The following is a 16,321-nucleotide window of genomic DNA, read 5'->3' on the forward strand; positions in this document are numbered from 1 at the left end:
TCTCTTCACATTGCTATCATGGAGTCAAGTTGTACTCTCTGGTGTTGATCACTTCTCATTGCTAGCATGGAGTCACGTTGCACTCTCTAGTGTTGATCTCTTCTCATTGCTAGCATGGAGTCACGTTGCACTCTCTGGTGTTGATTTCTTCTCATTGCTAGCATGGAGTCACGTTGCACTCTCTGGTGTTGATCTCTTCACATTGCTAGCATGGAGTCACGTTACACTCTCTGGTGTTGATCTCTTCTCATTGCTAGCATGGAGTCACGTTGTACTATATGGTGTTAATCTCTTCACATTGCTAGCATGGAGTCACGTTGTACTCTCTGGTGTTGATCTCTTCTCATTGCTAGCATTGAGTCACGTTGCATTATCTGGTGTTGATCACTTCTCATTGCTAGCATAGAGTCACGTTGCATTATCTGGTGTTGATCTCTTCTCGTTGCTAGCATGGAGTCACGTTGCCCCCTCTGATGTTGATCTCTTCACATTGCTAGCATGGAGTCACGTTGTACTCTCTTGTGTTGATCTCTTCTCATTGGTAACATGGAGTCACGGTGCACTCTCTGGTGTTGATTACTTCTCATTACTTATATAGAGTCACGTTGCACTCTCTTTTGTTGATCACTTCTCATTACTAATATGGAGTCACGTTGCACTCCCTGGTGTTGATTACTTCTCATTACTAACATGGAGTCACGTTGTACTCTTTGATGTTGATCTCCTCTCATTTCCTTGCATAGCCTCGTTTTTATCGTTTTAAATTTAATTTTAAAATGTACTCGTTTCTTAAATTCGATACAAAATTAATACCTATTTCATATCCTTTAAATATCCTTTGTTTTCAATTTGATTTGGTGTATTGGATGGGGACAGTTTTTGGCTTACATATTTACATTTAATCAACAATAAAAATCATAAATCATGTCTCAATCAACAACCGACTTTAAACGTTTTACTTAAAAACAGCAAAAAGGGCATATTTAAATAAAGCAAATCAATAATAAGAGCAATGTCATAACTGCGTGACGTCATTAGTAATTACGCGTGTGTTCATGTCATTTGGCGGTTGCAATTTAAAAAAAACATAAGTCAGCGTCACGGTCGATTACAGTAGTGCGAATTCGCTTTGTAGCTGGTCGATTACCGCATGGATTTTTGACATTTTGATGGATGTACACAAGGACATATCCTCCGTGAATTGGAGTACCATAAATGTTGTATAATCCACCAGTATAGTGTGATTAGATGTGGAATCTGTGACTGTGACTGTTTGTGAACTTGAGCATTGCTGGCGAACTGCATAGAATGAGCATTTTGCAAGGAAGTAGACAGGGTAATTTAACTGGAGAACAGGATGCTGGACATTTTCTTGTGTTGATTTGGATATATGTAGCTATAGTTACCTTGTGTTGATTTGGATTTATGTGGCTATATTTGTGTATAGAAGCAATGTTCTTTTGTATCGATGTTTGAATAATCTGGTTCGCAGGAACCTTGTTGTCATTCAATTTCAGGACGAGATATTTTCTGGCACTGTGATAAGGGAGGTGTTTGTTTGGATTAAGCCCAGCCCTTTTCACCATTCGTTTGATCGTGGAGCTGAGTTTGTTGACACCGATATGATTTCTTTGAAACATGGTTTTTAATATTTGTTTACATGTTTTGACGGCGCGTATAAATATATTTTTTCTGAGATGCGGTAAACTAATTTGCATAGTTATTACACTAGTTATATATGACAATTATTGCATGGGGTTATATCACTCCTGCGCCGTTAGTTATGTTATAAATTTGATTTGCCTATTGAGCAATGGTAGACTGTACTATAAACATGCAGCAATGCACTTTAATTCCGATATTTTATAGTTTAATATTGCTCATAAAACTGTTTTCAATAGACACAACGCTACATTTTCTTCATGAAATAATCTCTTATGGGAACCACCTTGGCTTACAGCTCACTGAATTGTCCGTTCCGAATTCTTTTGCAGAAAATTCAATCCTTGTACCACCAAACTGCATCTGGACGATAACCGTTGCTTTCTCATCACATTGTATGTTTTCAACAGCCAGGTTAAGTGTGCATACTCGTTTACAGTCTATTGTGTAAAGGACACTTCCGGGTGTAACATCTTGTGGAATTTTGTATATGTCAACCTCTACATGAAGCATTCCTGGCTTAGGGGATCGGAATAACTCCTCGCGTGTTGTTTCTTCCACAACAATCTTCTCCCCTTTTCTGACCAAAGGATGAAATATGTCATTACACATCAAACTGCCGTTCTTCATTACAGTCTTAAAAACTTCTTTATGGATATTCACGTCAAAAGGAACAGTGGTGCTAACACCTAGGGAAAAAGACAATAACATATATTTGTATTTGTTTATTGCATAAATAAATCGGTTGATATGTTTGGTTGTATGACCTAGACGTGACTTTAAGCTAGCTATTGGAAGTGATCAAGAACCACAGATTGCCACCTGACGTCATGCTAGCAATAGGAAGTGATCACCACTAGAAAGAGGGCGTTATGTCGTCATGCAAGTAATAAGAAGTGATCAAACGCCACAGAGTGAGAGAGTGACTTCATGCTAACAATGAGAATTGATCAAACGCCTCAGAGTGCGACCGTGACGTCATGCTATTAATGACAAATGGTCAACACAAGAGAGTGCAACGTGACTCCATGTTCGCAATGTGAAGTGATCAACACCAAAGAGTGCAACGTGACTCCATTCTAGTAATGAGAAGAGGACAACACAAGAGAGTGCAACGTAACTTCATATTACCAATGAGAAGTTATCAACACAAGAGTGTGCAACGTGACTCCATGTTAGCAATGAGAGGTGCTCAATACCAGAGAGTTCAACGTGACTCAATGTTAGCAATGAGAAGTTATCAACACAAGAGTGTGCAACGTGACTCCATGTTAGCAATGAGAGGTGCTCAATACCAGAGAGTTCAACGTGACTCCATCTTAGCAATGAGAAGTGATCAACACCAAAGAGTGCAACGTGACTCCATGTAGGAAATGAGAAATGATCAAAACAATACAGTGCAACGTGACTCAATGCTAGCAATAAGAAATGATCAACAGCAGAGAGTGCAACGTGACTTTATGTTAGCAATGAGAAGTGTTCAACACCAGAGAGTGCAACGTGACTCCATGTCTCCATTCTAGGAATGAGAAGAGTCCAACACCAGAGAGTGCAACGTTAGTCCATTCTAAGAATGAGAAGGTATCAACACCAGAGATTGCAACGTGATTCCATTCTAGTAATGAGAAGTGATCAACACCAGAGAGTGCAACGTGACTTCATGTTAGCAATGAGAAGTGATCACCACCTGAGAGTGCAACGTGACTTCATGTTAGCAATGAGAGGTGATCAACACCATAGAGTGCAACGTGACTCCATGTTAGTAATGAGAAGTGGACAACACCAGAGAGTGCAACGTGACTCCATGTTAGTAATGAGAAGTGATCAACACCAGAGAGTGCAACGTGACTCCATGTTAGTAATGAGAAGTGATCACCACCAGAGAATACAACTTGACTCCATGCCAGCAATGAGAAGTGATCAACATCAGAGAGTGCAACGTGACTAAATGTTAGCAATGAGAAGTGGACAACACAAGAGAGTGCAATGTGACTCCATTCTAGGAATGAGAAGTGATCAACACTTGAGAACGCAACGTGACTCCATGCTAGCAATCAGAAGTGATCAACACCAGAGAACGCAACGTGACTCCATGCCACCAATGAGAAGTGATCAACACCAGAGAGTGCAACGTGACTCCATGCTAGCAATGAGAAGTGAGCAACACCAGAGAGTGCAACGTGACTCCATTCTAGTAATGAGAAGTGGACAACACAAGAGAGTGCAACGTGACTCCATTCTAGGAATGAGAAGTGATCAACACCAGCGAGTACAAAGTGACTCCATTCTAGGAATGAGAAGTGGACAACACCAGAGAGTGCAACGTGACTCCATTCTAGGAATGAGAAGTGGACAACACCAGAGAGTGCAACGTGACTCCATTCTAGAAATGAGAAGTGGAAAACACCAGAGATTGCAACGTGACTACATTCTAGGAAAGAGAAGTGGACAATACCAGAGATTGCAACGTGACTTCATTCTAAGAATGAGAGGTTCACAACTCGCGACTCAATCTTAGCAATGAGAAGTGATCAACACCGGAGAGTGCAACGTAACTCCATGTAAGCAATGACAAATGATCAATACAAGAGAGTGCAACGTAACTTCATGTCAGCAATGAGAAGTGCTCAACACCAGAGAGTGCAACGTGACTCCATGCTAGCAATGAGAAGTGATCAACACCAGAGAGTGCAGCGTGACTCCATGTTAGCAATGAGGAGTGATCAACACAAAAGAGTGCAACGTGACTCCATGCTAGCAATGAGGAGTGCTCAACACAAGAAAATGCAACATGACTCCATGTTATCAATGAGAAGTGATCAACACCTGAGAGAGCTACGTGACTCCATGCTAGCAATGAGAGGTGATCAACACCAGAGAGTGCAACATGACTCCATGCTAGCAATGAGAAGTGATCAACACCAGATAGTGCAACGTGACTCCATTTTAGCAATGAGAAGTGATCAACACCAAAAAGTGCAACGTGACTTCATGCTAGCAATGAGACGTGATCAACACCAGAGAGGTCAACGTGACTCCATGTTAGCAATAAGAAGTGATTAACTCCAGAGAGTGCAACGGGACTCCAAGTCATCAATGAGAAGCGGTCAACACCAGAGAGAGCAACATGAGTCCATGCTAGCAATAAAAAGTGATCAACACCAGAGAGTGCAACGGGAATCATGCTAGCAATGAGCAATTATCAACACCAGAGTGTGCAAAGTGATTCCACGCTAGCAATGAGGAATGATCAAAACCAGAGAGTGCAACGTCACTCCATTGTAGGAATGAGAAGGGACCAACACCAGAGATTGCAACGTGACTTCATTCTACGGATGAGAAGGGACCAACACCAGAGAGTGCAACGTGACTCCATTCTAGGAATGAGAAATGGACAACACAAGAGATTGCAACGTGACTCCTTTCTAGGAATGAGGAGTGATCAACACCAGATAGTGCAACGTCACACCATGCTAGAAATGTGAAGTGATCAACACCAGAGAGTTCAACGTGACTCCATGTTAACAATAAGAAGTGATCAACACCAGAGAGTGCAACGGGACTCCATTCTAGAAATGAGAAGTGGACAACACTAGAGATTGCTACGTGACTCCATTCTATGAAAGAGAGGTTCACAACACCAGAGAGTGCAAAGTGACTCTATTCTAGGAATGAGAAGTGGACAACACCAGAGATTGCAACGTGACTCCATGTTAGAAATGACAATAGTGATCAACACCAGAGAGTGCAAAGTGAACCCATTCTGGTAATGTGAAGTGATCAACACCAGAGAGAGCAACGTGACTTCATGATAGCAATGAAAAGTAATCAACAGCAGAGAGTGCAACGTGACTCCATCCTAGCAATGAAAAGTATTTAACACCACAGAGTGCAACGTGACATCATATTACCAATGAAAAGTAATCAACACCAGAGGTTGCAACAGATCTCAATGCCTGCAATGAGAAGTAATCAACACCATAGAGTGCAACGTGACTCCATATTACAATTGAAAAGTATTCAACACCAGAGAGTTCAACGTGACTCCATCTTAGCAATGAGAAGTGATCAACACCGGAGAGTGCAACGTAACTCCATGTAAGCAATGACAAATGATCAATACAAGAGAGTGCAACGTGACTTCATGTTAGCAATGAGAAGTGCTCAACAAAAGAAAGTGAAACGTGACTCCCTGTTATCAATGAGAAGTGCTCAACACCAGAGAGTGCAACGTGACTCCATGCTAGCAATGAGGAGTGGTCAACAAAAGAAAGTGCAACGTGACTCCATGTTATCAGTGAGAAGTGATCAACACCTGAGAGAGCAACGTGACTCCTTTCTACCAATGAGAAGTGATCAACACCAGAGAGTTCAACATGACTCCATGCTTGCACTGAGAGGTGATCAACACCAGATAGTGCAACGTGACTCCATGTTAGCAATGAGAAGTGATCAACACCAAAGAGTGCAACGTGACTTCATGCTAGCAATGAGACGTGATCAACACCAGAGAGTTCAACGAGACTCCATGTTAGCAATAAGAAGTGATCAACACCAGAGAGTGCAACGGGACTCCAAGTCATCAATGAGAAGCGATCAACACAAGAGAGAGCAACATGACTCCATGCTAGCAATAAGAAGTGATCAACACCAGAGAGTGCAACGGGAATCATGCTAGCAATGATAAATGATCAACACCAGAGAGTGCAACGTGACTCCACGCTAGCAATGAGAAATGATCAACACCAGAGAGTGCAACGTCACTCCATTGTAGGAATGAGAAGGGACCAACACCAGAGATTGCAACGTGACTCCATTCTAGGAATGAGAAGGGACCAACACCAGAGATTGCAACGTGACTCCTTTCGAGGAATGAGAAGTGGACAACACAAGAGATTGCAACGTGACTCCTTTCTAGGAATGAGAAGTGGACAACACCAGAGAGTGCAACGTGACTCCATTCTAGGAATGAGAAGTGATGAACACCAGAGAGTGTAACGTGACACCATGCTAGCAATGTGAAGTGTTCAACACCAGAGAGTTCAACGTGACTCCATGTTAGCAATAAGAAGTGATCAACACCAGAGAGTGCAACGGGACTCCATGTTATCAATGAGAAGTGATCAACACCTGAGAGAGCAACGTGACTCCATGCTAGCAATAAGAAGTGATCAACACCAGAGAGTGCAAGTGACTCCATGCTAGCAATAAGAAATGATCAACACCAGAGAGTGCAACGTCACTCCATTATAGGAGTGAGAAGGGACCATCACCAGAGGGTGCAACGTGACTCCATTCTAGGAATGAGAAGGGACCAACACCGGAGAGAGCAACGTGACCCCATTCTAGGAATGAGAAATGGACAACACAAGAGAGTGCAACGTCACTCGATTGTAGGAATAAGAAGGGACCATCACCAGAGAGTGCAACGTGACCCCATTCTAGCAATAAGAAATGATCAACACTAGAGAGTGCAACGTCACTCGATTGTAGGAATAAAAAGGGACCATCACAAGAGAGTGAAACGTGACTCCATTCAAGGAATGAGAAGGGACCAACACCAGAGAGTGCAACGTGACCCCATTCTAGGAATGAGAAATGGACAACACTAGAGAGTGCAACGTCACTCGATTGTAGGAATGAGAAGGGACCATCACCAGAGAGTGCAACGTGACCCCATTCTAGCAATAAGAAATGATCAACACTAGAGAGTGCAATGTCACTCGATTGTAGGAATGAGAAGGGACCATCACCAGAGAGTGCAACGTGACTCCATTCTAGGAATGAGAAATGGACAACACCAGAGGGTGCAACGTGACTCCATTCTAGAAATGAGAAGCGGACAACACGAGAGAGTGCAACGTGACTCCATTCTAGAAATGAGAAGTGGACAACACCAGAGGGTGCAACGTGACTCCATTCTAGAAATGAGAAGCGGACAACACCAGAGAGTGCAACGTGACTCCATTCTAGGAATGTGAAGTGATCAACACCAGAGAGTGGAACGTGACTCCATTCTAGAAATAAGAAGTGGACAACACCAGAGAGTGCAACGTGACTCCATTCTAGGAATGAGAAGTGGACAACACCAGAGATTGCAACGTGACTCCGTGATAGCAATGAGAATAGTGATCAACACCAAAGAGTGCAAAGTGACCCCATTCTGATAATGTGAAGTGATCAACACCGGAGAGTGCAACGTGACTTCATGATAGCAATGAAAAGTAATCAACAGCAGAGAGTGCAACATGATTCCCTCCTAGCAATAATTAGTTATCAACACCAGAGAGTGCAACCTGACTCTAATTTAGCAATGAGAAGTAATCAACACCAGAGAGTAAAACTTGACATCATATTACCAATGAGAAGTAATCAACACCAGAGAGTGCAACGGATCTCTATGCCAGCACTGAGAAGTAATCAACATCAGAGTGTACAACGGGACTCCATATTACCAATGAAAAGTATTTAACACCACAGAGTGCAACGTGACATCATATTACCAATGAGAAGTAATCAACACCAGAGAGTGCAACGGATCTCCATGCCAGCAATGGGAATTAATCAACACAATAGAGTGCAACGTGACTCCATATTACCAATGAAAAATATTCAACACCAGAGAGTGCAACGTGACTCCTTCTTAGCAATGAGAGGTGATCAACACTAAAGAGTGCAACGTGGCTCCATGTTAGCAATGGCAAATGATCAATACAAGAGAGTGCAACGTGACTTCATGTTAGCAATGAGAAGTGCTCAACACCAGAGAGTGCAACGTGACTCCATGCTAGCAATGACAAGTGATCAACACCAGAGAGTGCAACGTGACTCCATGTTAGCAATGAAAAATTATCAACACCAGATTGTGTAACGTGACTCCATGTTACCAATGGTAAGTGATCAACACAAAAGAGTGCAACGTGACTCCATGCTGACAATGAGGAGTGCTAAACACACGAAAGTGCAACATGACTCAATGCTAGCGATAAGAAGTGTTCAACACCAAATATTGCTACGTGACTCCATGCTAGCAATGAGAAGTGATCAACACCAAAGGGTTCAACGTGACTCCATGCTAGCAATAAGAAGTGATCAACACCAGAGAGTGAATCGGGACTCCATGTTATCAATGAGAAGTGATCAACACCTGAGAGAGCAACGTGACTCTATGCTAGGAATGAGAAGTGATCAACACCAGAGAGTGCAACTTGACGTCATGTTAGAAATGAGAAGTGATCAACACCAGAGAGTGCAACGTTACTCCACGCTAGCAATGAGAAGAGATCAACACAAGAGAGTGCAACGTGACTCCATGCTAGCAATGAGAAGTGATCAACACCAGAGAGGGCAACGTGACTCCATGCTAGGAATGAGAAGTGGACAATACCAGAAAGTGCAACGTTACTCCACGCTAGCAATGAGACATGATCAACAGGAGAGAGTGCAACGTCACTCGATTGTAGGAATGAGAAGGGACCAACACCAGATAGTGCAACGTGACTCCATTCTAGGAATGAGAAGGGACCAACACCAGAGAGTGCAACGTGACTCCATGCTATGAATGAGAAGTGGACAACACCAGATATTGCAACGTGACTCCATTCTAGGAATGAGAAGTGGACAACACCAGAAAGTGCAGCGTGACTCCATTCTGGGAATGAGAAGTGGACAATACCAGAGAGTGCAACGTGACTCCATTCTAGGAATGAGAAATGGACAACACCAGTGAGTGTTACGTGACTCCATTTTAGGAATGAGAAGTAGACAACACCAGAGATTGCAACGTGACTCCATCTTAGCAATGAGAATATTGATTAACACCAGAGAGTGCAACGTGTCTCAATGTTCGTAATGAGAAATGCTCAACACAAGAGAGTGCAACGTGACTTCATGTTAGCAATGTCAAATTATCAACACCAGAGATTGCAACGTGACTCCATGTTAGCAATGACAAATGATCAACACCAGAGGGTGGAACGTGACTCCATATTAGCAATGAGAAATGGACACCACAAGAAAGGGCAACGTGACTCCATTCTAGGAATGAGAAGTGCTTAACACCAAAGAGTGCAACGTGACTCTATGTTAGCAATGACAAATGATCAACACAAAAGAGTGCAACGTGACTCCATGTTAGCAATGACAAATGATCAACACCAGAGGGTGGAACGTGACTCCATATTAGCAATGAGAAATGGACACCACAAGAAAGGGCAACGTGACTCCATTCTAGGAATGAGAAGTGCTTAACACCAAAGAGTGCAACGTGACTCCATGTTAGCAATGAGAAGTCGACAACACAAGAGGGTGCAACGTGACTCTATTCTAGGAATGAGAAGTGCTCAACACCAGAGATTGCCTTTGACTCCATGTTAGCAATGACAAATGATCAACACAAGAGAGGGCAACGTGACTCCATGTTAGCATTGAGAAGTGATCGACACCAGAGAGTGCAACGTGACTCCATGTTCGTAATGAGAAGTGATAAACACCAGATAGTGCAACGTGACTTCCTGCTAGCAATATGAAGTGATAAACACCAGAGAGTGCGACGTGACTCCATGTTAGTAATGAGAAGTGATAAAAACTAGAGATTGCAATGTGACTCCATGCTTGCAATGTGACGAGATCAACACGAAAGACCGCAACGTGACTCCATGTTAGTAATGAGAAGTGATCAACACCAGAGAGTGCAACTTGATTCCATGCTAACAATGAGAGGTGATCAACACGAAAGAGTGCAATGTGAATTCATGCTAGTGATGAGAAGTGATCAACACCAGAGAGTGCAACGTGACTGCATGCTAGTAATGAGAAGTGATCAACACCAGAAAGAGCAACGTGACTCCATGTTAGTAATGAGAAGTGATCAACATCAGAGAGTGCAACCTGACTCCATGCTAGCAATGAGAAGTGATCAACACCAGAGAGTGCAACGTGACTCCATGCTAGCAATGATAATAGTGATCAACACCAGAGACTGCAATGTGACTCCATGTTAGCAATGATAATAGTGATCACCACCAGAGAGTGCAAAGTTACTCCATTCTAGTAATTGGGAATTATCAACACCAAAGTGTGCAAACCGACTCCATGCTAAAGGGAAGAAGATACCAACATAAGATAGTGCAACGTGACTTCATCCTATGAATCAGGAATTATCAACACCAGAGAGTGCAAAGTGACTCCATGCTAGCAATGATTATTTGTCAACACCACAGAATGAGATCTGACGGCATGCTAGTGAAATTAACGAATAAAATACAAGAGTGTGACGTGCGGTCATGCTAGAAATGAGAAGTGATCAACACCTTAGAGTGCAACATGGCTTTAAGCTAGCAATGAGAAGTTCAAATACCACAGAATGAGACGTGACTTCATGCTTCCAATGAAAAGTTAAAGAATAACACGTAATTCTGCGACATGACTTGTAGCTTACAATGAGAAGCTAAAACAAAATCTATATTATTGGATTTGACTTCATGCTAGCTATGATAAGGATAAAAATCTCACATAGTGCAACGTTAGGCCATGCTAGCATTGAAAAGCCTGAGGGATAAAACACCAGAGTGGAACGTAATAGCATGCTAGCTAGCACTGATAACACACTACAGGTAAACCGAACGTAACGTAATATTTATGTTGTATAAAACGTTTGTAGGTCAATGTATAAATCTGGTTAATTCATTGGTTTGTTGAAATTTGTCCAAAATTGTTTATCGATTGGATTTACCAACATAATAATATGAGACAATCAAATCATTAAAATCTGCAAACTAGCTCAAAGATAACTTGAGGAAAACTTATCATAATTGCATCTTTTAAATTTAATAAAGGTAATGTACACATATTTACCATTATTTCAAAAATATTTAGATAGTATCCACCTAAAAGATATGAAAGTGAAAATAAAATTTCAATATACATACAATCAATTTGATAGCTTACCATAAGAATACGGCAACTTATGCGACTTGATGAAGTCTTTGCAATGACCAAATATAACAGCTCCTGAAAATGACATAGAAAAGTAAAAAAGTGCTAATTAACAACAAGATTCACCTAATTTCTTCTAGATCGGATTTAACTTTATTGATATAGATATTTTATGTGTATACGTTTTGTGGCTCAAGTTCAGTGTCTCTTGGGCCTGTGTCCTGTCCCTATGCTTCTAAATAAGGTTTCACGTGCATATTTGATGAATGTATTGTCGCTGTAGTTTTGAATGTATAATTATAGTGTATCTTATATCTTAAATTATATGTTGTCGGTTTACCTTTCAAAACTGATGCAGATGCCTCTTGGGGCATTAGCAATGTGTATCCTGGAAAACTTGCCTTGATTGAATTTCTTACTAATTCCGACTCTGAAAAGCCACCAACTAGAATCAATGTCTTTATATCCTTTAACTCTTCCCGTGAAAGTTCCCTTTGAACATGAGCTGTCATATTTGATACCGAATCACAAAATGTTTCCTGGAGCAATTTGTTTAGGATCTCCAAACTTCCTCTCTTGTATTTAACTTTGTTTTCAAATTTACTGTTGTTCAGTTTCTGCTGAAAAGACATATTTCCGTTCTTCTCAGCGAAAATCTCAAATAAAAGTGTTGGAAATTTCACTCTGGTGAATTCTGTCTCCGATGGTCGAATGACTCTTTTTTTAACTTCAATAACACGATCCAAGTCAAGTTTGTCTGTAAAGTCTTCACAAAATTCGTTTACTACATCAGATCCAAACAGCTCTTCAAGTAAGTTATACCATTTTGCATCTACTAATACTCCTCCCCATGGACCACCCGAAGGCTCAACTAAGGCATCTAGTCGTCCGTCGCAGTTAACTTCGTGTGAAGTTATATCTATTGTGCCACCTAAAATTGAAGTACAAACTTATGATTTATTCATGACGATAACTAGATGCATATGCTGTCTGTTTGCTTTGAGTAAGCGCGTTCTGTGCGTCTCGTCCATGGTATCTAAGATATCAGAAAACATACAAATCAAGAGAAATTTGGCTGCATGATTTGCCCCTGTTGTTATTTAACTACTAAGTATGTAATAAAAACAGCAGTTAATGTACGAATTCAACTATTAATTTTTATGAAGCTTACATATCTTTTACCTCCTAAGTCTATGATCATAAACTTAGATCCTTCGGAGAATATACTTTCTTCTTTCCCTGTCAGCGCTTCTTTGGAGAAAGGTGTATGCTTGCAAAACAGAGCTGCCGCCTCTGGTTCATACACCAGAATCAAACGATTCTCTGGTATACCTGCCTTTTGTTTCAATAAAACATGTCAAGGGTGCTTCAAAATCATGACAATCTTGATAATAACTGGTACTTTAAAAACAAGCGTTAAGTAGGAAATGTGTTAAGGAGATATTCAGATATAAAATACCTCTTCTGCAGCCATGGCCATGAATTCCTTGGCGTTGTCATCCCATATGGCGGGAACGGTCAATACCCAGTTAATGTCATCCAAAGTTATTGCCTTTATTTTATTTTGTATGTCATCTAGAAATTTGTCCTTAAAATATCTGATGACGGCCGAAACGACTTTTAACGCATTCATTGAGCTTCCATTTTCGTCACGAAATGTTGTTGTGGTCGTAACTTTCTAAAAATAAAGAAACTTTATACCAGGAGCTGAGGTAAACCAAGCATACACCTGCGTATATATGAGTTGTTATGCCATTTGAATAAAGTTATATATAAATTCATTCAAGCCAAAGGGCAAAATAAAAATGAAGAGGTTTTTTTTGGTCTGGGAAATTTAAATACTTGGTTAATATATCCTGCTCTTAATTTTGAACGTGAAGACTTTAAACCCTTGTATATTATGCCATTTTAATAAAAATTTGTAACGGTAAACAACAATTATTATTAAATGTATATGTGGATTTATTGCTTAAAACAAACAGGCAAGGTTATAATAATGAAACTAAAAATGTGCATAATCTAATCGTACTATCACTTTTTGCGTAAATCCAAGTAGAAAGGCGTATCAAAATATGTTTGTTTACGATTTCCCAAATAACAGGTTTTTTTTAATCATTTTTAACCGTTCATTTTTGCGCCCCATTTATTATGTTCTTTAGCGAGTTTCTAATACCGACAAGAAACGTGTCAAGCGATACAGATGTAATGACGACTGGTTAAGCAGCGAATGTGTTGGTTAAGCAATCTTCCATAAACAAATTCTGACCTACTGACCCTTATTGTGATGAAAACAAATTTATTTTGTCTAAGATTACCTTATGGAACAGTAACATTTTAAAACGTCTAAAATATGACCAGCCTTCCTGTGCATTATCTCCCACAAGCGAGGCATACTCTGTTTCGGCCTGAAATAAAGCCATGAATATATAAAATTTAATTGTGAATCTTTTATTATCATTGAATACCTTATGTTTAACTGAAGAACATGAACTATAACAGACGTTTAAAAGCTCTTCGGTAATAACCGTGCTTATATGCCACCTTAAATTCTTTTCTAAAATTAAAATGACAAATCAGTGATGTTTGCTGACGTTTTATGATGCGTTGGTTATAATTGTAGCTTATAAACATTTTTCACTTTGAGATTTTATCAGATAAGATATATAACTAATGAAAAAAAAATACATAATTCAGTGGTTTTTCAAAAGTGTAAACGGACCAAAAACTACATATAATACTAGGGTTCCCATTTGGCTAAAACAATTTATAATCACTTTTTACGTACATCATATCCAAACTTAGAAAGACTTCCATCTGGTCTAAAGAGGACAGCTGTTGGTGCCTTTGTTGTTATCAAACCCTGTCCATCACTCCAGTTAGCAGCAAAAACCTTTTAATAGAGATAATGTAGTACATGCGTAACATCTATTAATCTGGTTGTATTTCACCTTCATGAGCAGGCGATTACTATCAACTATAAAACTATTCTAGACGCCAATTTTGTTTCGTAAAATCGTTATGCATTATGACAAAAAAGTGTGTTTAAAGCGGGTGGTTTACCATCAATTCCGAGTGATCACTCCTTAACACCTTTAAAATGAAACGCCTATTGACCATAAGAGTTTCATTTGCCTGACACCATACAAACATCAAATAATATTTTTGCTTATCGCAATAAACCGTCATGCATACGACGACTAGTTTCCGACCTTCGCACGAGCGGTCTACCATCATAATCGGAACTCTCCGATGATCATCTAATTGCCGTAATAAATTCAGCATGCCCTTACAACTGATGGTCGCAGCGTGTGGCCGGTCGTGTGAATATTTCTAGTATATTTACTCAGCGTTTGAAGTCTGCGTTGATATGAGCTGTTTTTCTGTAATTACTTTATAAAACCGGCAGCCTATTTTCATGAACAAAACACGAACTATTCTATATTTTTTCCCACTAACATCTTATGTTTAGTAAATAGATATCCGTTTTAAGTACAATGAAATATTTTAACGTTTTATTAATACATCGGTCTTTCTTGTCTGAGCTCGGCCTTCAATTCAATATGGATATTTGGTAGTTGTGCCTGTATGATAATTGTATATAAATATTAAATATTTGAAAATGAAGATCGAATATTGGCATATATATGAATGTCATAACTCAGTTTTTTTTATCAATACAAGAAAAAGATTCCTTTTTAAACTGTGTTATTTACCTAATTGTCAAGCCCTATTTTAGTCATGCCCTACACGTGTTTCTCTACTTGCAGGTATTGAAATAGAACTTTCGCTCTTTTGGCGAATCATAAAACAACAATAAAAGTGGTTAAAACTATGCCATACATTTCGTTAAAAAATATAGGCCGTGTATACGTACACTTATAAAGCCTTTTGACTGGGTAGGCATTTAAATGACAGTGTGAACAGGATTGATGATAATTTTGTTTAAGCTCATCGCATTATACTGATATGTTCTAATATGTTTAAATTAAACCTGATCGAAATACTTTGTACTTAAAAATGACAAGCTTGCAAATAAGATCTTTGTTTACACAAGTAACCTTTATTTACTTCCTGGTTAAAATAAAAATGAAATTTTGAGTTTAAAGTTTCATATCCATCATGTGTTCATGAGTTTATTGTCGGTGGAAAATCCTTTAATGTTGTTATACATTCAAAGAATGCTAAATATTTATTTAAGCTTTACCTTGGCTGGATCCTGTTTAAAATCCCCCTTCGTAGAATAAGCGTATCCAGAGAAAGTCGTTCCAAAGTCTATAGCAACCGAAATTAGTTTACCGCTCGTACTCATAATTGAAAATACAGAGTCTAAAGCATTGTTTTATCAGAATGAATGTCTTCTTGTCTTGATCCACTTATAAACTATCAATAATAAACACATTCCATTTTGCTAACACACGTCAAATATTGACATTCGTATTATGGACTGTCAAAAAATCCAAAAATAGAGTAATGATTATCAAGCTTGCAGTTGATTTAATGAATACAGTGTTCCGGTTTATGAACTATCGATAACGTTTATAGATATTGGTAAACAGATTGCTCAGTGGTAGTTAAACACAGACAAAGGGGTAGTGCAACCAGATAATGGGACATTTTAAACAATATACACGTGCAGTTTGACCCACAAATCAAATGTATTAAAACGAAATAAAGATTGATTATTTTATTGATTTTCTTTTTTATGCAAATGATTACCTAGTCA

At 39.6% G+C, this 16,321-nt stretch overlaps 1 protein-coding gene across 1 annotated transcript; it reads right to left on the reverse strand.

The window, feature by feature from the left end:
* Positions 1–844: 844 nt before the first annotated feature.
* Positions 845–16,027, reverse strand: LOC128241596 (heat shock 70 kDa protein 12A-like). Its single transcript, XM_052958604.1, has 8 exons — positions 15,803–16,027; positions 14,384–14,488; positions 13,914–14,003; positions 13,058–13,276; positions 12,781–12,934; positions 11,939–12,529; positions 11,611–11,673; positions 845–2,351 (listed from the first exon to the last, which is right to left on the reverse strand). The coding sequence occupies exons 1-8, from the start codon at positions 15,905–15,907 to the stop codon at positions 1,936–1,938; spliced, it is 1,743 nt and encodes a 580-aa protein (XP_052814564.1). The 5' UTR covers positions 15,908–16,027; the 3' UTR covers positions 845–1,935.
* Between the last annotated feature and the right edge of the window lie 294 nt (positions 16,028–16,321).

Source organism: Mya arenaria, chromosome 7 (genome assembly GCF_026914265.1).
Source record: "Mya arenaria isolate MELC-2E11 chromosome 7, ASM2691426v1".
Classification (NCBI taxonomy): domain Eukaryota; kingdom Metazoa; phylum Mollusca; class Bivalvia; order Myida; family Myidae; genus Mya; species Mya arenaria.